At 43.0% G+C, this 25,947-nt stretch overlaps 1 protein-coding gene across 6 annotated transcripts in view; it reads right to left on the bottom strand.

Moving 5' to 3' along the window:
- pde4d (phosphodiesterase 4D, cAMP-specific) overlaps positions 1-25,947 on the bottom strand; it is a 1,053,459-nt gene that overhangs the window by 179,927 nt on the left and 847,585 nt on the right. For 5 of the 6 annotated variants that reach the window (XM_078549337.1, XM_078549370.1, XM_078549342.1 and 2 more), the window contains exons 3-5: positions 10,821-10,857; positions 8,998-9,074; positions 5,731-5,780 (exon numbers count right to left, since the gene is read on the bottom strand). In XM_078549337.1, coding sequence (XP_078405463.1) covers positions 5,731-5,780; positions 8,998-9,074; positions 10,821-10,857 — 164 coding nt within the window. Of the gene's footprint in view, positions 1-5,730; positions 5,781-8,997; positions 9,075-10,820; positions 10,858-24,895; positions 24,968-25,947 lie in introns of all 6 variants that reach the window. The other variant, XM_078549378.1, reaches the window with a different exon arrangement.

The raw sequence follows: 25,947 nt of genomic DNA, 5'->3' as shown, positions 1-25,947 counted from the left end.
CTAATAGTCGCTAGATTCCAGGAGGATGATAACGACATGCAGTGAGGACACTCCATAGATCTTCACATTGCCTCTGTGAATGTCTGACCCCTGTCTGGCTGAGGGCAGCTCACTTGTGCTCTGTGATCAGGGTCATATCATGGAGACGCAGCCATGAAACTTTAAATGCACCTGATCATTTGTCAGCCTTCAGCAGACCCCTTCAAGAGCACAGGTCACAGATGCTGAAGACATGGGGGCCAGCCCCACCTTAAAAGTGCTGAGAGCAAACAGAGAGAATGATGGAACTCTGTGACGTCTGCCCACTACATTCTGGCAGCAATGACAAGCACCATCGAGGTGCAGGCATCACTAATGTGTCCAGTGAGTGTGAGGCCAGACCATAATTTTGGTCAGAAGGTTACACACTGCACAAGGAAGAGGCCCTGGACAGAGACACATGCCTTTATCTTGTGCAGGAACTAAGGTTTCACATCTGAGTGACACGAACACTGCTCATCAGAACAAGGAGCCATAGGCAGGGAGACATTCTTGGGAGTTTATTTACAATAGTGAACATTATGTACAATTGATTAACACCCATACCCAGGCTGTGCAACTACATCTTCTTAACCTTTCTAACCCTGCCACTATGTCTTGATGCTCCCCCGACATCTACAGCGAAGGTGGAGGCAGCCTGCTGACTGCTGTGCCCTGTTTGTGATGACCTTGGCAAGTGTGCTCTGGAGGGCCCCGGCCTGCTATCATGGTCCTGCTATGTGGCAAGAGCACCCTCCTCGGCCTGTGGAGTTGGAACCACTGGAATCACAGGAAGAGGTGTTTTGGATGGGCTGGAGACTCCCGGAGTCACCTAGGAGGGTAGCCCCAGGGTGTACACCTGTTGATCCTCCTCCTGGAGCTGGTTTAAGATCGAGCTGCCCCACATCCATCTCGCATTGCCACTATGGCGTCAGCAATGGAGTTCAGCCCGTGCAGCAGTTCAAGACCAATGACCTGGACCAAGGTCTTCATGGTGGCCGCCAGGTAATGTTGACCTCGGTGCATTGGCATGCCAGCGCTATCACCTCAGACTGAAGGTGGATGGACTCCTCTGTCGTGCCTTGCAATCTGAGGAGTGCAGCTGACATTCCTTCCTGATGTTCCCGAGCTTGCCTTTGCAACTCCAGCAACTGAGGTACGGCCGAATCCAGAGACTCCTCACCTCACTTGGACTCAGAAAATTTCTGGCCTCCTGCAGTCCTCCGAGTACCAGAAACCTGGGAAGTCTCTGCCGCCTCCTGCTGTGGATCAGAAAATGCGATGGGAAGATGTGCTCACCAGATTGTGACCCCGTGGCTACTCTAGAACTAGGTCCCACCGAGGTGTGTGTCTCTGCACTGGTGGAGGGTGTGGGTAAGCAGTGTGACGGGACTTCAATGAGGATCTCATCAGATTCCTCTTCCGAGGTGTCTTTGGGGCTGAGTCGAGGACCCGGGTCGTGGAGTCTCTCGGCTGCTTCCCAGGTGCGCCTGCAAAAGCAAGGAGAGATAATTAGGGGCATGGCAGGGGGCTGCGGAACAGGGGAACTCACTCATGGGCCAGCTGGATGACTCTATTCTCAAAGTCTGTTAGGGCCTTGATGTCGGGCATTCCTCCACCAGTATGCAACTTCCCCCTTTTGTTATGTGCCAATTGGCCTGCACGAAGACAGATGGAGAGAGTGTAAGCAGAACCCCTGCCAGGCCAGATGAGAAGGATGCCTGGTATGAGTGGGTGGTGAGTGGTGCCATGGATGGGGTGAGGACATGATCCACAGGGCAGTTGAAGGTGTGTGTGAGAGAGTGAATGGTGATGTCCCTTGAGCTGGCAGTGAATGAGATCCCTGTGGATGTGTGATGGGCTTGTGAATGTGTGAGTTGAGAGTGATGAGAAGAGCGACTTATTCTGGCGGAACGGAGGAGATCATTCATCCTCTTTTGCATGGCATTGGTGTTGACCACCGCTGCCACTGCTTCCCATGCTGGACTGGTGACCTTGCCCGCTGGTCTTCATCCAGAGCAGGGGTAGAAGACTTCATGGCAGGCCTCCACTGCATCCCGTAGGCTACTGAGGGAGGCGTCGCTAAAATTGAGGGGACCATGTTTCCTCCCTTTGGCAGCCATGACTTTGCAGCAGTTTCCGATCCCTTAGGGAGTGCTAGGTCTGTGCAGGAGTACCCTTTAAATATGGTGCCCAGATTACTGAAGGCCTAAGGTGACAGCAGGGTGGGTGAATCAGAGGCTGCCACACCAGTGATCCGGCATGTGTCCTGGGGATGCTTCGTGAAGGAGGCGGGACGCGCTGGGAATGGGATGATATGGCACGAAAACCCACCTTTGCGGCCAGCAGGTAAAACGTCCTTTTTTACACCCGCTACAGCACTTTGTGCAAATCTGGGACAATTCCACCCAATGCTTTTCTGTTCAACACCAACATGTAAAAAATTCAGGAAGTAGTGAGCAACAGATTAAGTCCCTCCGCTGAGGGTTTATACTTCTCGGCCTGATGCAGGGAGGAGGTGAAACTAGATTGAAGCCTTCCTTGGCCTGCTCTCACATTCTTTCTGGCAACCAAACAACTTCTCCAGCCTGTCCTCTGTAATGTGGGCATTGCATTGCCAAAAATCAGGTGTGAGAGGAGAAAAGGAGGGAAGGAAAAGTGTGTCTTCATAAAAAAAAGGCCATTTTTCCATTTTGTCTGGTTATCAATTCACTAGATGGTCCACACTATGGGAGTACTCTGGGATGTAATCAAGAAGTCAAAAGACACTTAAGAACAAATTGTAAGATCTGTAATTTACAACAGAAAACCATCTCAGCTCAGGAGTTTTAACACAATGGCAAAATAAAATGGAGGCAAATTTCAAATTAAAAAGTGCTCCACTAAATTTAAGACTTTCCCTTACAGTAATTGGACTCAACAAGAAGCAAGATGCAAAGTTCCGAATTTAAAGCAGCATGGCCAATCGTTCACAGAGGGCTGTATTTTACGTTCCTTTGCTGGTGTGCTTGAAGGTGGGGCGGGGAAGGCATGTAAAATCCAGCGGCACACTACCCGCTGCCCATCAATCTGCCCCCAACCAGTCTGAAATCTTATGGCCGTGGTGGTGGTGGTGGTGGTGGAGGGAGAGCGGAGGTGCCCCACGCCATACAGGAAGCCCAGCAACTTTAGCTGTACGGGCTGGTATCGGCATGGACCTCCTTTAGGGGCTCCAGTGCCCACCACTGGCACTCCCTCCCAAGGTCATTCCCCCTCCCCCCCACCTTAACCCTCCCCTCTGGCCTCTAGAACCCATCCCCACCCAGACCTCCCTGACTCAGCCTGCACCCTTGCTGAGATCCCCAACCCCAGACTAACCTGTCAGTGCAGGTTCCTCAGCATTGGAGACTGCTTGTGGACCCAGCAATGGCCACTTCTGGCTGGCACTGCTGGGACTACGGAGTTGTCAGCCAATCAGATTGGCTGACAGCTCTCTAAGGCGAGACTTCCTCCTGGGATAGTGGCAGAAGTCTTGCCTTAAAGAAATTAATGCTATTCCCAGCATTAAATTGCTGTGGGGCTACCGTCAGGATCATGGATGGGGTCCCTCCCCCAGTCTTTTAGCTGGAGGGGTCTGGGGACCATGACTCCCCGTCAAATTCAACCTATAGCTTTAAAATGAAAATGTCAGGAAAATTCTGGAAAATATTTTTATTGGGTAAATTAATTTCATTTGAACATAAATAAAAATTCAAATTCACAAATTGGGCAAAATGTTGCTTTATGGTTCAAAATAAGAGTTTATTCATCATAAATACTATTTGTTAAGATATCTAATTCTGCTACTTAGATGTGTATCTACATATCGATTAGAGAAACTGCAAATTAAAACAATCCCAATAACAGCTTGAAGCACATCCTCAATACAAAGCACACATAAAATCGGTATAATAGTTAGGAGTAACCACTTGCAGTTTGCATCCTTGCATGATTTCCTACTCTTTTTCTTAAGCATATATATATATATATTTATATATATATATATTTTAAATGCCTTCAGTATCTTACTAATGATGTTTTTTCTTACTATAAATATCATCAAAAAGCCTGTGGTTCTCTCACCTCTAAACCGCACTGTGGGAACTGAATTCCAGCACACCTGCGGCAGTGTCACATTTGAGCACAAGTAAACCAAGCACACTCTCAGTAAGCTACACTTTAACATTTGTCATTTTCAAATTCATTAGTATAAAACAGAGTTGTACACAAAAGGCTCATCTGAGCTGTTTATCAACATTTCTCTTCCATACAATAGATTTAGTTTAAAGCAACAACAATTGACAAGATCCTTTAGAAATCAAGTTAGCTGTATTTTCTTCCCATGTCAGAAAACATTTATTTCCAGCAAATGAAAACTCACCCTCCATGTTCTACAGCCCTATGTCAGCTGGCATATAAAATGTTTGTTTGCCCAACAGCCATAATGATGCACTTTCACAAAAATTTCACATGAATATAAATCAACAATTTTGTGTAGAGCTTTAAAGGACCATGGGGAGAGAGTAGTGCAGTGGGATTAGTTCTGGATTTTTTTTTGCAGAGATAGCACAGATAAAATGGGCCAAAAAGCCTCTTCCTACATTGTAAACCTCTTTGGTTCCAAATTGCATTTGCACTTAAAAATACTTAGTTCAACACCTGCCTGACTAAATATTTAGTTTGTGTCAACAGAGTGCAAATCATATTTTGTTTTGCTAATATCCACTCCTTAGATCTTATCTTCTTGCTCAACTTCAGGTTTCCGTGTGACATGTGCCATTTGACAATTCAGTGAATGCAAATGACCAGTTCTCAAGTTTCTTGCAATAAAACTCAATAATCAGACACAAATATCTGTACAAAAAGCATAAAATAAAAACAGAAAATGCTGGGAAAACTCAGCAGGTCTGACAGCATCTGTGGAGAAAGAAACAGAATTAACGATTCAAGTCAGCACGACTTCTTCAGAGCTAAAGAGAAGTAGAAATGTGATGGGATTTATACTGTTTAAGGAGGGGTTTGAGCAGGTAAAGCAGGATAGAAGGTCAGTAATAGGTGGGGGCTAAGGAGACATTGACAAAGGTGTCATATGCACAAAACAATGGGAATGGTGGTGAATACTAAAAACGGTGCTGATAATGGCATAAAGGTAAGAAAGCAGAATGTGTTAATAGCAGAACAATGGTCAGCACTATGTGAAAGAACAATACAGAACAAGTGATAGATGGCACTTTTGTGGGGGTAGGGGTGGGAGGAGGGGGCGATGGTAGGGGAAGAAGGATTTTAAAAAGGGGATAAAAAAGAGATAAAACAATGAATGAATGAATGAAAATAAGTACATTTTTTAAAAATTAAAAAGGAATTTAAAAAGGGGTGAAGATAGAGGAGAAAGTTCATCGTCTAAAGGTGTACAAAAGGCATGCTTCCTTACTTTCAAGTTACCTGCTTTCCTCAGAATGCAAGAAGACAACCTGTTATGTGGCCTCTAGCAATGTCACTTTAATCCACCACCACAAGACATGTAAAAATTATCTGTCTTTAATTTCCTGGCTGATTAAGACAGGCAACAGTTAGAGAATTTCAGGCGTTGATCAACATCCTACCTACCATAGTGCAGACGATTAAATCATGACCATGTCACTTGGTATAATTCACATTGAAGAAGTCTTTATGGGGAAGAATAGAATTACTCACCTGTAAAACTTGGCTTATTCATGGCTGGCTGGTTACACATTGGTGAGCGCCTGAATCAATAAAATAAATGCAGGAAGTTAGAATTCTACCAACATCTTTTCTTCCCTCACACACACTTGCCAATCTTTACCTTTAAATAAACTTCAGTTCAAAAAATAGAAGACTTTTTAATGTCTTTCAATTAATTGTCACTATATAAATAGTTGTATATTTGAAGGAATAAAAGTCACTAGAAATGGAAACAACACATTTGTGTTAATTATCTTTGTTTTGTACTGCTGAAAGTTAATAGAGTACATTGGCTGAGTGCATGATATTTTATTCAAGTGTTTGCATTTTCTTGAACTGGTTTTCTTCTACCTAATTCTTATGTAAAATGGACAGAAGACCCTATTTCATGCATTTAAGGATGGTACAATAGAAAGCTAACAGTTCTAATGGCTGATGACACATGTTTACTTCAGTAGAACATAGTTGCTGCAATAAACCTATCTGTTGTCTCCAGAAACTCAAATTATTGTTCCAGCATTTTTAGCAGCAGAGGTCGCTGTGGTACATGATGTGTTCTGGATGACAATACGTACATAGTAACAACCACAATACTGTCAAATGTTCCGAAATAGTATTTTCTACATTTAATTTCATGTCATATATTTATGTCTTAAGGATATCTCAACAATTCAAAAATAGATAGCATGTATAAAGGGTACAGATGTAACTGAGAGAGATCTTAATTAATCAAAAATAAAAAATGTTTTCTGAATCCATGGCCTGAATTTTTCAGATGATGGGGTCTTGGAGGGAATCCTGTCCCTTCAATTTCACACTCTCCCACATCCCCTGCCTAAAAACACGCTGGTGGGAGAGCATAAAATTCTGGCCCATACATTGCTACTCTGATAAGGAATTAAATGCATTGCTCAACTCCATTTTGGATAATCAGGCAGAGCAAGGGTAACATTTTGGGACAAAAGGGGTAATTTTGATATCTCTCAATTTTTATTTCTAATAGCTTCAATAAAAATAAAAATCAGCAAACATGTTTCAGCTATGAAGAGAGACCGGATAGGCTAGGGTTGTTTTCTTTAGAGCAGAGAAAGCTGAGGGGGGGAACCTGATAAAGGTATACAAAATTATGAGAGGCATAGATAGGGTAGATAGGAAGAAACTTTTCCCCTTAGCGGAGGTGTCAATAACCATGGGGCATAGATTTAAGGTAAGGGGCAGGAGGTCTAGAGGGGATTTGAGGAAAAGTTTTTTCACCCAGAAGGTGGTTAGAATCTGGAACACATTGCCTGAGGGGGTGGTAGAGGCAGGAACCGTCACAACATTTAGGTATTTAGATGAGCACTTGAAATGCCATAGCACACAGGGCTACGGGTCAAGTGCTGGAAAATGGGAGTAGAATAGTTAGGTGTTTGATGGCTGGCACGGACACGATGGGCCAAAGGGCCTGTTTCCATGCTGTATAACGCTGTGACTCTATGTAAAATGAGTTGTTGCTTCGCTCTCACCGGTTTTACATTAACACACAAAGTCAAAGTTGCCCCCAATGAATTAAATACAATTATGTTCAGTGTATAAGAATAAAGGAAAAGTTGAGATATGGTTACTTGACTGAAAACAGCAAACTGTCGGAGATGAGAATTTTTTTCTCTCAGAGGGTCATGAGACTTTGGGACTCTCTTCCTCAAAAGGCAATGGAAGCAGAGTCTTTGAATATTTTTAAGGCAGAGGTAGATAGATCCTTGATTAACAGGGGGTGAAAGATTATCAGAGGTAGGCGAGAGGTTACAATCAGATCAGCCATGATCTTATTGAATGGCAGAGCAGGCTTGAAGAGCCGAGTGGCCTACTCCTGCTCCTTGTTCTTATGTTCATATGTACTTATGAGGTGTCTTGCCTAGGGAAAAAAAAAATTGGCAGGTGGAACTGTGCTAAATATTTTATTGGGGATCCAAAGGATAACAGAGTTAATATATTCCAGTAAGGAAAAATGGAAAGTGTTAAAAGTTTGGGGTGAATAGGGAGATTAAATCAAATCTAAAGCAAAAAGGTGTATTTTCTGTAATGGAGCAGATAAGAAATAAAGGGACCTAGGAGAAATATAAAGAATATAGGAAAGCTGTAAGATAGAAGATTAGAAGAGGTAAGGAGGAATTTGAGAGAAAATTAGCAATAAAAAGAGACAAGCAAAGGTTTTCTACAGGCACAGCTCAGGAATTAATTATAGTCATGGTAGACATAAAGCTATCCTTCCTTAAACAAACTGATTGAGAATTTAAGATGCATATTATACGTGGTAACAAATCAAAGTTGGAATTTTTCCAGCCGGTGAGTGAGCCTCATGAGAAATGCAGCCAATCTTATTTGGGATCGACTATCTTTCCCAAGCAAAGGTTTGGGTCCATAGAGGTACTCAGGTCAGATCTCAGTTTGTCTTGGACCTTTTCAAGAAGACAAGATGGGGTCTCTGTTTAATGTCCCATTTGAAAAACAACACCTCCAATAGTGTAATGCTCCCTCAGAACTGCACTGGAGTGTCATCCTTGACTTTTGTACTCACACCCCAGAGTGGGACTTGAACCTAGAACCTTGTGACTCGGGGCAAGAGCCCACTGAGCCACAACTGATACTCAAATATAAAGTGGAGCAGAAGGACGAAAACACTCAGAAGGAAACAGGGAGGCTACAAAAGAAAACTGCTGCCTGCAACAGGGTTAAACACTGAAATCTGTGGTATTTCTTTCAAGATCAGCTTGGTGACGGTTCTCTTCTGAGGCAAACCATTTGGGGATTGCAAGACTTTAATCCATCAAAGAACTCAACAGGCACCATAAACAGTAGGATGTCATCTGAAACAGTTTATGGGATACTCATGGCCCAGGGATATTAGCAGCTATGCAGGAATCGTTGAGGAGTGTGGCACTCTCAAACAGGCCTTCCAGCCTGCCACAGCTGACGACCATCACATGCAACTGGCCTGTCATGTCCCCGGGATTATTGACACTGGCCGCAGCATTGCAAAATTCTAGGTGTGTATTATACATGGTGATTAGGCAATTTTGACTTTTCGTTCATGAGAGTCTAGATTCGTATAATATCTGGAGGTGTATTGTATTTGGAAAATTATGGTTGGTTATATAGCTTGTCGAAAAAAAACATTGGTACAGACTTGATGGGCCAAACGACCTGTTACTATACCGTAACACTCTAAGATATCAGATCTGAAAGTCGGCACACTTATGCCACACCACTGTAACTTACTTGCTGCTGGATGCTCGATCTTGTAAGTTGGTTAGGGTAGCAAAATTGTTCCTTACAGTGCGCAGGCTTGCTAGCACCTAGAGAGATACAAATGTGAATGTATGTACCAAGGAAAGAAAGGCAGTACACATAACACTTTAAAATTTGGATTTTTACACTTTACAACATCTGGGTAAACTTTGGGAGATTTCCCAAGTGGTCACAATTCTGTTCTACTCATCGGGAAGAATTTTCCGGTCGACGAGCGGGGGCGGGGCCCACTCGCCGACATGTAAAATGACGCGCAGCGACGTCGGGTGGGCGTCCCGATGTCACCACGTGCCATTTAGATTGTCAGTTCAGCAGGGGCGCAGTCAATGTGGCTGCGCGCCCACCAAACTGTCAAAGGCCTATTAAGGCCTAAAGAAAGTAATTTAAGTTGTTAAGAATGCTGCCCACCCAACCTTAAGGTTGGCGGGCAGGCGAAGAGCCCAGGCGGCCTTCACATTTTTCATGAAACCTCATCCACGGGCGGGATGAGGTTTCATGAAGGGTTTATTAATTAAAATAAAAATTGTTGAAAAAATTAATGGACATGTCCCAGCTCATGTGACAGTTTTACATGAGGGGACATGTCCCTAAAATTAATTTTTACCTTTATTAAATTTTTCAGAACTTGGGTGGGCCTTAATTGGCCCGCCTACGTAAAATGGTGGCGCGCACCTGAAAGGGGATGCTGATTGGGTTCGCGCTTGTTCCCGCCTGCCCCCACACAACCCCCCCAACGGGGGGAAAATTCAGCCCATAACTTCAACACTTATGAAAGGGAATAAATTAAGAATATGAGGTACACTTTTTAACCTTAACAGAAGTGGTGCACAAATGTGATATGCTAAATAAATGTTGTACAGCAATGCGTTTAGTCAAATCTGTTCAGTCTAAACCAAATTTTGAAATTATCTTGCTCTAGTCTAGGTAAGCATCCACTAAACTCAAGGACAAACCATTAAGTCTTAACAACAAAAGTTGGCAAGAGGAATGTCTTTGTCCTGATTAGCTAGTTGCAATTTACTTGCCTTTCTTTAACACTTTGTTTATTAATTATGTATCGAATGGGTAGGCCTGTGCCATCTGATTGCTGTGCAAGAAATGAGGATTTCTCTCACTAGTTCTGCTAAGTTTTTGAAAATTCTGTGTGACATAGCTAGAGATTACATAAATAAATTGGAAGTGAACAACTGATTGATTTTCTCATTAACCACTGGTTTCTGTCCAACTTGTGCTTCATCGCAAAATTCCTGTACATGTCTCTCTGAGCTCTATATAGAGGCAACCTTGATCTTTTTCACATTAGTTCCACTTTAGACCGCACATCAGAAAGTGTATTCAACTCTTCAGCTACTCTTGCCTATATAACAGTTAATGTTTGACATATACATAGAGTACTAAACCCACATAATATCATAATTTACAAAAGAAGTACAAACATCCAGAATTTGTACGTGGACAGCAGCGTTTTGAGAAGGCAGCTCACCACCACCTTCTCAAGGGCAACTAGGGAGGGGCAATAAATGCTGGCCCAGCCAGCGAAGCCCACAACCCATGAATGAATAAACAAAAACTGGTTCTTTTAACTACCCAGATAAATATCTGCCATGCAGTAAACTTTCCTATGACAAGCTGATGCCTCAGTGAGAAATATAGCCCATTGCTCCTCAATAGGGAATTCATATAAAAAATACACACCACGCACTAAAGGTGTTTTTTCATTATCTTCCAAAGATAGCTTTCTACAGTGAATCAGCTCACTAACTTGAACCCATGCAAAACATGATGCAACTTACCTGTGCAAAGGGGGTCACTATTAGGTCATCTCCATGGCTGCAAAATATGAATAGATTAATCATTATAATTTATATTTTATCAAAATAAATTCCAGCTGTTAAATAAAATTAGTGTTAAGCATAATCCCATAGAGCAATTATTCATTTTAAACATTTTCATTTCTCCATGAAAGATTGTTATGTGAAATATGAATTAATACAATACACCTGGCATCTGAACAACAGTGTCACAAACTTTGAATGGTTTTGCTTAGGGGCAGCATGAACTCAGTTATGTGTTCATTATCTTATTTTCAGTGCATTGAATCTTAAGGCACACATCAATGGTTCTTCATAGAGGAAGATGCAATGCTGGGATCACCATGTCCAGAGATATACAACTATAAACATTGCTATTCTTATCAGGAAGAAAATAAGTGTTAAATGCAATGCTTACAATGGGTGAGATGGCGGTGTAGTGGTAATACCACTAGACTAGTCAATTCAAGACCCAGGTTAATATTCTGGGGAAATGGGTTCAAATCCCACCATAACAGCTGGTGGAATTAAAAAGCTGCTCTCAGTAATAGTTGTCACAAAACTATCAGTGATTGTTGCAAAAACCCATCTGGTTCAGCAGTGTTGGTTAGAGAAGGAAAGCTGCCCTCTGAAGTGGCCTAACGTGCCCCTTAGTTCAAAGGCAATTAGGGATGGGCAACAAATACTGTCCTTGCCGGCAATACCACATTCTGTAAAAGAAAAAATATATAGATTGAAAATGTCAGATTTTTTTTGTATGATACTATTATTTTGTAGGTGTTCGTTGCATGTTTTTATGGTAGAGCTGGTGGCCAGAAAGAGTCCAGCAATCTCCATATCTTTAATATGAAACATTCACAAATGCTACATGCACCCTGTTCTAGGTCACAAACTTATTTCACTGTTAAATGTTCTTTCCTTTAGAAGTTCTATCCAAAACAATGTATGAAGGATCCTGAGAACCAATTATGGCAGAACAAATCACAGCTGCCACTTTTAAAGAACACAATGGTGTTTGTATGCCTACAAAATCCTGATTTTTGGATGAGTGAATAACGTGACTGAAATAGGATGAATCATTAAACCATGTTAGAAAGTTGGTCTCAATTGAGTTCCTATTTTTCTTTCAAGCATTAGCTGTTTATATAGGTACATCCTGTACAAATTGATTTATTCAAAAGTCTTTTAACTGCATGCATTTCAATCTTTTGGACAAGCTTTTTAAATAATATTTAACATATTAATACTGAAAAGGTTAGATGGGACAAGGCTCACATGGAACATAAACACTGGCATATGTCAGATAAGTCTAATGGCCTGTTTGTGTCCTGTAAATTCTATGTAATGCTATGGCCTGGACTTAATGGCCAGTGCTGAAGCCATGGTGCTTACCTTGAAAAAAGCTGCCTACAAATATCTAGCAATCTCTGTGTCATGAATTTCATTTTTCCAACATTAGATTGAAGCTGATGCTAAATAGAGAGGGTCTCCAGGTGTCTACCAATGATTATGTCTTCAAGCAGGATAAGCAGCCAATCATATCGAAGTACTCTCACACACAGCAAGCCAGGAAGTGAACTGCACTGAATTTTAAACTTTGAATTAATTTTTTGATAATGAGTAAAATAAATGATTGAAACATACACATGGTATTAAGATGAAATGTCACAAACACACTTCTAAAAAAAATTCAACCGCATTTTTTAAAAATCACAATCTGGAGAAATCTGACGTTCCCAAGTAGTTTTTTCAGCGACAGTGAGTCTGTTTAGCAGTTACTATGAGTTTTGTATGGTGTTAAAAACGCAGTTGCACCTCATTCAACAAGGTGTAACCTTCTCAAGGGTTTTACAGTGAGTGTAAAAGGGCAAGTTTTTGACTGCTCAATGATTTCCATTTGACTGCAGTCTGGGGGCACTTCAGTAGTGTACCCTGTAGCACAGCAGGAAATTGCTACAACAACTTCTGGATTTCTGCATTTAATTATTCACACACAGACTCCAGAAGTTGCTATCAGTTTTAGAGGCATAACAATGGTGAACAGTGACAGTTTCACTGCAATTTCTACCACAAGATGCAGGCCATTTAATGCACATACGCTTTCTCAATGGTTTTCTTCCAGATGGCTCTTCAATGTAATATCGCATTCATGACACCTGGATATTATCAAGGGACAGCCTTGACCTTTTATCAAGGGACAGCCTTGACCTTTGATATAATACCAAAGTGTTTCATTTCTGTTCTCGAAATACCAGTGGACTCAAGCTGGACCAGCTCATTTTGACATTTTGCTAACAGACTGTGGCAGTAACCTCCTGCATAGAATAAAGTATGCACAAATACAATGTCTCCATAGTCACAGTCAGCCTTACAGAGGTCAGTTGTGTGCTTGATATTGGGTTTCAAAAATAGATATGCCTCCTGCATTAGCATCACATCCCAGCTGAATGACTGTTCTTTATATTGTAACACCTACACTATCTCCAACAAGCTCGCCAGAACTGCCATTCTACTCTGATCATTTCAGCCATGCTCAGAGTAGGTAAGTAGTTGAAAATTGGAGTTGCATTATCTTAAAGTCTCAAGCGACAAACGATAAACTGGCACATTGCACACGACATCTTTGCCTGGTCAGAGATGCCACTGAGGCATTTTTCTGCACGACTCTGGAAATTGATAAATGGCAGCATCACAAGTACATGTGATGACTCCAGTGAAGAGGAATGTGATCCAAGCAAACTTTATTCTAAACATAGCCTGGGCTAAAAGAGGCACTGTGATTCTGAGTAATGGTTATTACTGTTATAGTAAACTTGAGATGGAAAAATTATCAAAATATTTAACCCAGCAAATTACACTTCTAGTCATCAATTTCAGAAACATCTTCATGAATATTGTTTACATTTTGCCCTTTGAAATGTAAAGTGAAAAGAAAAAGTCAGTATTTCTGTTATCTTTTTTCAAAATGATGATTATAGTTACATATACTGTACAAATCCAATCTGATTTCTTAATTAAAGGGACATTGTTTTCACTGAAAATATATACAACAAAAATGAAATTTTCTGTAGTGTGGAGACATGATTCCTATTATGTAAGGTGCCTTGAACACAACCACAGCCCTGCAGAAATAACATTGTCAAAGTTTACGTTCCAGGCAATATTTCATCTGCTGCAAGGCAAACATTTTTTAAGCAGCTACCAGCTAACACTGAGGAGGGATGGGAGAGATTCAATGCTGCCATTTTGAATGTTCTTATTGAATGTTCTTGAATAATGTAGCAGGCTAACTCCTCCTATTTGTTATGTTCAAGATGTATATACTTGTTAGTCTAAAGTCAGAATCCATAATTTGAATAAATTAGTGAGCATTTAAAAATACAATGGCTAATAAAGGATAGCCAGTTCAGATCTGCTACCATGAAGAGTAGTGAAATTGAATTCAATACATGAATTCTGATATTAAATCTAGTAACTTGTGGAATGACCATGAAAGCTGTGGAAAAACCTAACTGGTTCCTGAATGTACTTCAGAGAAAGGAACCTACCATTCCTACCCAGTGTGGCCTTCATGTGATTCTAGTCCCACAGAATGTGCTTGACATGACCTCAGAACTATTAAGGATCAACACTAAATAATTGCCAGTATCAGCTCTGTCCCAGGGATGTTTTTTTTTAAAGCAGTGCAAGCTACCCTACAGAGTGGCATTTGGCCAACATATGAGCAATCAGAATCTTAGATGTTACTAACAGTTCTGTGCATATAACTCCATTCTGAAGGCTTTTTTGGGATTTTTGTGAGGGAATGAGAATTAGATAATATATGGGATTAATAAAAGGCATCTGTAATACATTAATATTGTAACATTTATTTTTTTGGAAACAAAATGAAACAGCCTGAGGTGACACACTGTTTATTAACTACTATTTTCTGAATATCTTTCCTCGGCACATATACACAATTACCTAAAATTTGGAATTTGCTACTTCTGCACATGAAACCTCCACAGTACACAGGATTAATGTACAGGATTAATGTACTAGGGGAAGGCTGCTGAAGACTTGTCATCTGAGATGATGAATGAGTTAAGCACTCATTGTTCAATAACCTCTTGAAAACCTACTTCATAGGAGCAGCCGATTAGTCATTCTTTGATTTTATTGTTTTCCTTCTATTTTTCCATGTTAAAATAGTGGGGGGAAAGGTAACAGCTTTAAGATGTTACACAGCACATCAAGCACTATCATACAGTTTGGATCAGGTGTGATCCAATCAGCTTAAAGAGAAAACTGAAACAGCATGAAGCTGTTACTTAAGCAATATCACTATTTGACTGTCAGTATACAGGACTTCCTACTTAACACTACTTCTTACATCTTTTCAGGAGTGGGTGAATTAAGTTGGCTTTCAGAACATATCTTATACATCCCTTTTATATCATATTAATTCAATTGACAGTTTTCTGTACATCTGGATATATTTTTGGTTGTTACAGTTTTACAAAACCATGGAACACTTCTACATTTATTAAAGTCAATGTAAAAATTATGTTTTTTTTAATTTGGTGCTGAAATGCTACTGATGCCATCTAAAACATGAAAGTGATGCAGTAAAAGGTTGACAATGGTCACACTGTGCAGCTCTCCTCCACAGTGATCCTACTTTATTTAAAGAGGAGGTAGATAGATTTTCGAAATATCAGGGAGTTGAGGGCTATGAGGAGCTGGCACGAAAGAGGAGTTGAGGCCTGGGGCAGATCAGCCATGATCTTATTGAATGGCGGGGCAGGCTTGAGGGGCTGAATGGCTTACTCCTGCTCCTATTTCTAATGTTCTTATGTTTTACTTCTTTACTTGTAAAGCAATAGATACGACAGATGCGTATCAGTATTATCTCCCAGTACTCTACTATACATTCAAATTCTGAAGTCATTATTTCACAAACTGAATCACACATCAGTTGATTATGGCATCCATGGCACCTTCCAAAGTCCCTCCTATCACATAGCTCTGATGGGACTAACTGAATTTTTTATGACACCGCTATCTACTAATATATGGGGGGGTATCTACATAAAAATAATAGATTAATGCAATTTAATGAAAATAATTTCTGTTTAGAGCTCAGATGATAACAGAGCACTCTAAATGTCTGAAGTTTTCAAGATTATTATTTACCCACCATTCTCTAAAGAAAAACATGGGGAGGATGTTCAGGTTAAAGTCTTTATATGGTACAGTTAGTCACGAGGTTTTTTAAATTAGGAAAAAAACATTGGATGGAATTTTTCATTCTGGAGACTAAGGGCGGACATTTTCCAAACTGCCTGCAGTGGGTTTTGTGGCAGGCGGGAATGGAGAATCCAACAACAGGCAAAAGGTCACAAATCTGCCGTCGTGAAAACAAGTTACGATTCTCCCGATGGTAGGTTTATGGCGGTCAGTTGTCCCGCTGACTAGTAGCGCGAATGCCATTTGCGTTCATTAGCATGTCATTTGCGTTCATTAACATGTCATGAATGCTCATCAACACAACTGCTTGCCAGAATCTTGTCAGGCCTTCCAATCTGGCTTCACGTAGCAGGAAATTGCATTGACCTCAAACCCATTTGAAAAGGGGTGACATGGACAAGTTGGACTTCAGTTCACTGGTAACTTCGAGGTGAGTGGAACGTACATAGTCTATCTGGTATAGCGCTGCGCCGGTCTTGTTGCAATGAACGTCACACTGCTGGGGCTGTAGCGTTGGTCAGCTCCTGCTCTTTGCCTAGATTGTCCCAAAGAACACCACTGTGCTATGGTACTCATGCAGGCCTCTACCTTCAGAAACTAGCATTTCAACCACAGGGTGGGCTGTGAGGCGAGGGTGGGGTTGATGAACACGAGGGGGACACCGGGAAGGGAAGGCTGTGGAATGGCAGTCAGAGGGAAGGGCAAACAGGAGGGAAGGCAACGGGGAAGGAAGGCTGTGGAATGGTAGGGAGGGGGAAGGACGAACAGGTGGGGGGCCTTTCTGGGGTCACCCTCTAATCTCTTGTTGCTGCAGCAGTGAGCAGGAGTCTGCTTAGAAAGAAAGGGGGAAGACCTCCTTGCAATGAAAGCCACTTAAAGCCAATGGCTTCATTAGCACTGTTAAAGGGCTACTCAAAACTCAGTGGCTTCACATCACAGTAGCTGCATCTCAAGACTAACACATAGGAATGTAGAATTTGGGAATACAGACAAAAGTGAAGGAGGCACAGCTGTATCATATATGGTATTCCATCAGTGAAGGCATGTCACGTGTTCACCAGAATTGACACTCCTATGGGCCAAGGGCATCCATTCATTGACCATGAACAACTGATTGGTCATTATTATGCCACCCCAAAAGGAAAAACCAGTAAAAACTGGGAAATAAGAATACTGGTCTGAACTGGTCTTGTATACCTTAAAATGGAACACCAGTAAAAACTGAGAAATAAGAGTACTGTTTTTTTCCCTCAGGGGCATCAGAGATTGAAACACAGAGCTAGGTTGGTCACTCATCTCACTGAAACTTTAGCATCCCACGCAAAGCTCAAGTTGTTACATATCTGCGATGCCATCTTGGTCACCTCGATGTGTGTGCTAGTGAACGAGGGGCAAGGCGGCATCAGCCACCATGCAAGTAGGGCAGGAAAAACTATGGACCCATACAGTTTCCAAATGTGTCATCTTCTGAGCTTCACCTTCTTGCCCCTTGAACCATTAATGTCTTCAATGTTTCCTTTCAAAGAGAAGGCAAAAACACATATGGATCCAGAGCTCAATGCTGCCTTTGTCAGTGTCCTAATGCAATAGAGGAGATGAAGGAGGGAGAGGTGACTCTGCATGCAGCTCCAGCAGGAGGGACATGGCCACCCGGAGCCATAGCATGAACAGGAGGGTCAGGAGGAGAGACCCAGACAACTGGGGTGACTCACCAGACCTAGAGCTTATCATAGAAGAGTCTTATTTACAAATGAGTGAGAGACAATGCCGTGCACGTCTGCGCATGTCCCAAGCTCTTGTACTTCACATATGCCACATTCTTTGTGAAGACCTGATGCTATGTAGAGTTGGAGGGTATCCGCTGCCTGTGGCTTTGAAGCTGACTGCAGCACTCAATTTCTTGGCCTCTGGTTCTTTCCAAGGATCAACAGGGAACCTGTGCAACATCTCTCTGTCAGCAACACATCGCTGTATAAAGAAGGTCACAGATGCCCTTTATAGGAAGGCCCAACATTATGTCAGGTTTGCTCTGGACGAAGGTAGCCAGGCTGTGAGATTCACTGCCTTCACCGCCATCTCAGGCTTCCTAAGAGTGCAGGATGCAATAGATAGCACCCATATGACTATACAGGCTCCATGGCTGCAGGCCCTAATGTTCATAAACCACAAGGGCTATCGTTACATCAATGTACAACTGGTGTGTGATCACCAGAAGCACGTACTGCATGTTTGTGCACAGTTCCCTGGGAGTTGTCATGACTCCTACATGCTGTGTCACTTCCAGGTGCTTAAGATTTTCAAGGGGCCATTACGTCTGCAGGGATGGTTGCTTGGGGATAAGGGGTACCCACTGAAATGCTAGCTGATGACACTGGTGCATCGCCCTCAGAGTCATTCCGAGGAGAGGTACAATGCTGCTCATAGCTCCACATGCTCCCTTATAGAGCAGACCATAGGGCTTCTGAAGATGCACTTCAGATGCTTGGACCGCTCAGGTGGCTCACTCCCGACAGGGTTTCCCGCATCATCGCAGTGTGTTGCGCCTTTCACAATCTGGCAATGCAAAGAGGTAAACCCCTGCCAGAGAATGAACTGGTGGAGGTTGAGAGCTCATCAGAGGATGAAGATCCAGAGACCCAGGAACCTCACGAGGCTGCTGAGGGCTATAAGTGCTATCACACCATGGAGGAAGGAAGATGTGGGAGACGTACCCATGATACGTTAATTGCTGACAGGCTCAAGGATGAGTAAAGTGAGGGAATATGGCCACATCTCTCCTAGCCCTCAATGCCATTTTCTTTCAACTCAGGGCATGTCCACCCACTTCCAGTAAGAATGAGTCCCGCATTCACACTTGCGCATTCTGACCTCATGAATCGCCAGGCCATGATCTTTGCTTTGGTCTGTAGTGCCATGTGAGTGAGCTCACTCTGGCAACTGAGAGTCCACTTAGGAACAAGAGCGAATCGAGAGATGACTTGAAGCTGCCATCTAATGAAGCAAACACTGCTGCGACTAAGATGTAGACATGCCTGGGGATCTCCTTCTCCCGTGCGTGTCTTTTCTTCTGTCATTACGACTGAGGAGACACAAATGCCGCTAGAATATCAATGCTAATGAGCTGCCCTCACTCAATGGTGTTCCTTGAGGAACAAGGGTTAGAAATGCTTACATCACACACTTTCAATAAACATTTAAACACATCTCCCTGACATCACACAAGGTTGTGGAGACTAGTCCAACTGAGGTTGACATCACATGAATGTTAAACTCACAATGGGCCACTATCACTGAGTTGGAGCAAGGCTAAACCTTGAAGTAAGAGGATTCCAAAGTACAATATCACGACGTCTTCAGTTGACAGGAACATTCACGTAACCATCAAATGTTTTAACAAAAGTGCAATTTATTTACGTGCCTAGCACACCCGTGACCCAAAAGTTACACAATTTTTCTTAACTTTCTTAAACCTATTGCTATACCTGGGTACAGCTCCAACATCTGCAGCAGACATGGAGGCAGCCTGCTGACTGCTACGACCTGATGTCTACGATGACTTTGGCAGCCGTCCTCTGGTGGCCCAGGGCCTAGAGGGCCCTGGCCTGAAGAGGGTCACGTGCTCAGGGGCATAAGCGCCCTTGGCAGCCTGAGAAGCTGGATTAGATGGGGCCACAGGCAAAGGGGGCTGTGAGCGGCTGCACACCCTTGGAGTGTCCAGAGAGGAGGCCCCCGGGGCATCTGGCTGACGCTCATCCTCCCTGTGGGTGCCCGCGGGCCCCACCCTGACTCCTGCAGGAGATGGTGGACCTGGTTGTGGGGGGGGGTAAAGGTACCTCATTCCCATGTCACCTACATCCTGATGGTGCCCACCAGGGTGTGTGGCCATGGGGTGCAGGGCCGAGCGTAAATCTGGCAAGGCCTGCTGGACCAAGGTCTTCATGGTGGTTGCCAGTCTTCTTATGGTGACCTCGAGGCGCTCGCAAGTTGGAGCCACGACAACAGACAGAACATGAATGGACTCCTCCATCGTTCACTCTAGCTGCTTGAGTGACTGTCGAATCTCTGCCTGATGTTCCACTGCCTGTCATTGCATCTCCAGCATTGATTTGATGGCCACTTCCAGAGGCTCACCACCTGACTCAGACTCAGTGAGTGGCTGGCCTCCAGCAGCCTTCTGAGTGCCAGAGACCTGGGCTGTCCCTGCCTCCGACTGCTGCAGGGACGTGTCAGTGAGGTGCTCCCCAGAAGTTCAGCCCGAGCCTAATCTATGGCTGTGCCCCACCGATGTGTGTATCTCTGAGCTGGTGGAGGGTGCATGTGAGTGCTGTGACGGTTCTTCCAGAGCTTCCTCTTTGGATGAAGTCTGGAGCTCGCACTGGTGCTGGACTGGCATGGGGACCTCAATCTGCTGGTGCCTAGGAAATAGAAAATAGGGTTTCAGTTAATGAGCATGAGCTAGATAAAGACTGCACGTGACTTGCTGTGAATGTTAGGATTTGATGAGGTGATGGAGCTGTGATCCATACGAGGTTGGTGGGAGAGGCCAATCTCCCCTTCCCCAGAGGAGCGATCCCTGTCCTCTCCAAACAGCTTAGCTGCAGTCTCCTCAAACTCAGTGAAGGCAACGATGTTGGCCGTCCCTCTCCCGGTCTGTGATCTCCCGTGCCTGTTGTGCACCAGCTTCGCCTGTATGAAGAAGAAAGAAAGGCGTGTGCTGAGAAGGGATGGAGCAGAGGTTGGGTGAGGTGCATGTCCCTTGTGTGTGGTGAGCCCTCCCCAGAAGGACTAGAGGATGGAGTGTGAGCAAAATGGTAGATGGGATGGTGGTGATGTGAAAATTTCAGTGAGAGAATGAATGTTGATATGTGTCCCCCACTAATGGTTGTGTGAGATCCCTGAACAGAGTAGCTATTTGAGTGTATGGTGCCATGATGAGAGTTTAATAATGGAGAGGGTTGAAGGATGACTCATCTCGGCAGTGCAGATGAGATCATTCATCCTCTTCCTGCACTAGGTGGCATTTCTGGCATGGTTGCTAGCCTCCCAGGCCAGAGAGGTGAGACTGCTGCACTTCTTGCAGCCTTCTCTGGAACATAGCGCATGCCGTTGCACCTGCACCCCTCTGATCAAGGCCTGGAGGGCATGGTGTGTGAAGCGGGTGCTGCCTTCTTCTTCAGGCTCTTGGCCTTCCTCTTCTGGCTGCCAGCCATCTCTGGTGGACTGGAGGGAATGAGATTGTGTGTTGGACTGGCCTTTAAATATGACACCCAGACCTTTAAACCCACCAGCTGACAGCGGGCAGCCAAATCAGCTCCTGACCCGCCAGGTGATTTGGACCGACACATGCCTTTGCATAATTAATGAAGCTCCAAGCATGAGTTCCCGCCATTCCAGACAGCGGAGTGGGCACTGCTGGAACCAGCCACCAGCACACTCAGTCCTCATTTATGGAAAATTCCACCCTACGTTTGGTGGCAGGCAGGAAAGTCAGCATGATTCCCGCTTGGCGGCAGGGTGGGTGAACTCGCACAATCTTTTGATTTTCAGCTCATTAATTAGGCATCCACGAGGAACTCGGCGAATCATGTGCCGAAGGCAGGCAGGAAATCATCTATCCCACTGTTATCTCATGGGGATTGAAGAACCTGGCGCTATACTTAAAGGGCACCCAGACAGACATTCATTTGCTGCAGGCCAGAATGAGCTACCACATCCTGGGATCACTCATCTCTAGGTAAGAGAACCCCGGGCAATACACTCATGGGTCAATGCTCGCCGTTGCAGGGGTCCATGTTGGCCAGCCTCTTAATCTTATAGAGGATCCGTTGCCTCTTGCTGCTCAGGCCCTTGCTTCTTCTGGCCCTGTGCCAACCTGCAATGGGCCCTCCTTTTCCTCATCTGGATGAGAGCCATTACCAAGACAGGGTTGCCTGCAGCCTGCAATATTGATACCTCTCTCAGTGGATGTGGGAATAAACTGAAGTGATACATTAATTGAGCATGTCCTTTACAGGTTTCCCTCCATCTCAGTTTTATTTGGCTGTGTCTTCATGCAATACTGAAAACATTAAAGGGGATCAGTCTTTATGAAAAATGATGTGGCAAATGTGTATTATTTATTTAAACATGACTATAGTGACATTAATTAGGTCAAAATGCAATACTCTATGAGCTGTGCAGACAGTAGTGAGAAAAATGGCAAATAACTTTGATCTCATCAAGTCAAAACATGCCAGTAAAAATGTTCTGGTCTCCGGGTCATCGAAAGTGGGATGTAAGTTGAGGAGATGTGTGTCAGGACCCCACAGAAATTCTGATGTACAGACATATGCAGATATTGCCCTGGAAGTTTAAACTTCCAATGAGCTGATTTCTGCTGCCCTGGACCCTCTGCAAATGTTTCCATCCCTGAGCTCAGTGTCAGAGACTTAGACCAGGTATACAGAACTTACCTGTATACTTAAACTGGAAATGTTACAGTTTAATACCTGATCTAGCTCAGTGGTTAGCCAGTGTTACTCAAATAAGCAGCACAACTGACAGCCCCCCAATCACCCCTCCCAACATGACCTGACTACCCTCCTCCTCCGACCACTCAACTACACTCCCCAACTACTCACTTACCATCTGACCAGATCCAACTACCCCTCCCAACCACTCCATTACACTCGACCAAACCTAATAATCCCCCAACCCAAAAGGGCCTTCTGATGGAGCCCCCCACTCCCACAACCCCGAACCCCCCAATTCTCACCTGAGATCTAAGTCTGTTGGTTTTCGGGCATCCTCATGCAAGGTCAATCCTCCCGCCAGCCTAAAAATTGAGGTTAGGTGAGAAACGGACCTTAAGTGGCAATAACTAGCCACTTAAGGGCTTCAACTGGGGCAAGGGTGGATTTCCCGTCCGAGGCCTTGCCCGCCCCAGTGTAAAATCGCTGCATGGTCAGGGCAGGCGGGAGCCTGGAGGGAATCCCATTCCTTCAATTTCACACTCCATCCCCCCACCTAAAAACCCACCAGTGGGGGAGCATAAAATTCAGGCCATGATCTTACTGAAAAACTTAGACCTTTAAAAATTTACCTGAAGATGGTAGCTACTGTCGTGAAAAGGGGGCATGTCTCTATTCTTCCATTTCTTCTTGTGCCTGATGGTCTTCCCTTGGAGATACAGTGCTAAACCCTTTGATGCTTCAGCTGGGATAGAAAAATACAGCTGAAATATCATACAAGGGTTGGGTCGCAGAAATCTTTGTGAGCAGTGACATTGCGTCCAGCATCGACCCTGACTGGAAGATTTGAGCCTTCATGTTACGGTGTCCTTCACAAAGATATTCTGTCCCTTTAACTTTACAGCAGGTTGCAATATGAGACATATGTAGGTAGGGGGGCAGAGTAAATGATGCTAGTACTCTATTTATAATTTCTTTATAATGTAGTATTAGCTTTGCATCTCATGAGAGACAACATTCTTTTGAAGAAGAGTTTATTTTATTTTGTCATTGAAATAACTCAGTGACGTGCGTAGACCTGGGTTTGATGTTACTGATATCTGCACATAGTCTCCTTTTAAGTTTGCAACTTGCCAATCTTGGCTGTATCATCAACTGAAGCTAACTAGCAGTGTGTGAAATGCCTAGATAATGACTTGGGCTTAGCCTTATTTCCTCTGGTCTTGTGTGGAACAATGGGCAGCAAGACTCAGCCATCTCTTTCGCTCCAGCCCCGGTGGTTTCCGGCTCTTGGAAGTCGTCCTTAAACTTTGCCAGGTCTTCTTTGACCGACCCCATCTTCTTCTTCCGCCTAGTGATGCCCACTCCACTGCCACTCTGGTGAGGTGCATGTCAGGGAGGCAAAGGACATGCCTGCCAGCATCAGTCATCTCTCCATCATGATGTCCTGCAGGTACCTCTGATCAGCCCGCTGTAGTACTTCCTCATTAGTGATGTTGTCTCTCCAAGTGATGCCAAGGATCTTGGGTAGGCAGCGCTGGTGAAAGACATCCAACTTACATGACACCTTTGCTGTTCTCTTCCCAAGATGCAGAAAAATGCCAGAGGTTCTACCTCAGTTAATTCTATACATGGCTTCTATACAAAGTTCTGAAGATATCTGCAATCACCTGCATGCTTTACTTCAAGTAGTAATTGAGGAAGAGGCTATAATAAAAGGGAATTAGGTATTTCTAAAAGGAAGAGTATACATTTTTACAGGGAAAATGGGACTAGAGTAGATAGTTCTAGTTAGAGAACGAGCGCAAGGACAGACATGATAAAATCAATTCTGTGATTCCATGTCTATGCAGCTGCACAGGGCTGGAAACCTATAAAACAGGGAAATTTTAGAAAATCATTCAAGTTTTTTTAATATAACTATCAAAAAATAGATTAATCATTATTCCAAAAGTATTTCCATTGTGACTTGAAAAACTAAGTAAAATAACATTCTTGGTGTTTCCAATGTAAAATAAAAGCATTCTTAAAATTCAAAATAGCATCAGTAATGATAACCTTTGCTAAGACACTCACAAACATTGCCTGCAAAACAGATAATGAATTTCACAAGTATAAACTCATTAAGGCCATATGATTAATCCTTTCCAGTTTAGGATTCTTTCTTTGTGGAACATCTGAAACATCAATAATTAGGCTAAAAGGGAAGGGAGAGGGCAGGGTGATCTCAACTGTCCATTTAGACTCCTCCTCACTTTTCTGCAAAATACTCGAGTGAACCAGTTAGATAAAGGTGACTGTCACTGGTTTTAAGGGAGTTGCTAAAGGTTTAGTTATTAGTATTTATGATAAGGAACAACTACTACATTCACTTACTTTCCTACCGCCAATGTAAGCACTGGTTCAGATCTCCGTGAAACCAAACCGGGTCTCTGATGGCGATTAATCCTATCAACAGGGACAAAGTCATCAAAACAAAATCTCAAGCAGACTGGTTATCCTCATCTCATTGGGTACTAATGGAAAAAAAAAATGAATGAAAAGTTCTCTCATTGTAACAGGACTTAATTTTTGATGTTTAAGTGTTTCAAGAGAGCTACTGTCACTGTCCTTTTAAAAAAAACTTTAAAGTTTCAAAGAATTAAATACAATATCCTTTTACATTATACAGTCCTGGCTGTCTGTCTATCTGTCCTCTTAAATTTATTGCAACTCGTCTTAAATTTTGCATTTGCTTTGTCTTGCATATCTTTCATATTTAGAAGGTTAACTTTCTTTTGCCTGTTTTCAAATATCAGTAAACTATACTCATTCTTTCTGAAAACTATTGAATATTAGGCTATAAATTACCATTGGAAAAAGCACTGAAGAGACTGTTAACCTGCTTATATGACAGTCCTCTGTACATTAAATTACCTTACAGAAGAATCCTATGTGAATGCATTAGCCATTGGATTACTTTCAACAATAATTTCTTGCTTATCATTTATGAATAATCAGTAGCATCATTTCTATTATGCTGTTTTTTTATTCATGAAATTTTTGTTGAAATTGTGAATGCTAATGAACCTGAGAATTTGAAGATCTGATTTAATGCACACCCCTGAAATCAAACCATAGGGTGGGGAGGAGTTAACGACGATTGTGAATTTCTACTGTTTGGCTTAAGTAATTGCTGTACTGCAGTGCTATGGATAAAGTCAACGCAGTTGTAATTCAAACAAAGAAATTCAGGAAAAATCAACAATAAATAAAATTCAATTCTTTGTAATGATTTGACTTTAAAAGGAATACTAAGGATGCTCTATTTCTTAACCAACTTTAGAATTGTTGGAATAACCTCGCAAGCAATGAACACATATTAAAAGGCATCACTGTAGTATTGTACAAAAATAAATCAAAGCACTTAGTAAAATAGGTTTGTAGGA

The sequence above is a fragment of the Cetorhinus maximus genome, chromosome 1 (assembly GCF_964194155.1).
Source record: "Cetorhinus maximus chromosome 1, sCetMax3.hap1.1, whole genome shotgun sequence".
NCBI classification, from domain to species: domain Eukaryota; kingdom Metazoa; phylum Chordata; class Chondrichthyes; order Lamniformes; family Cetorhinidae; genus Cetorhinus; species Cetorhinus maximus.
This window is presented reverse-complemented; position numbering and strand designations above follow the sequence as displayed.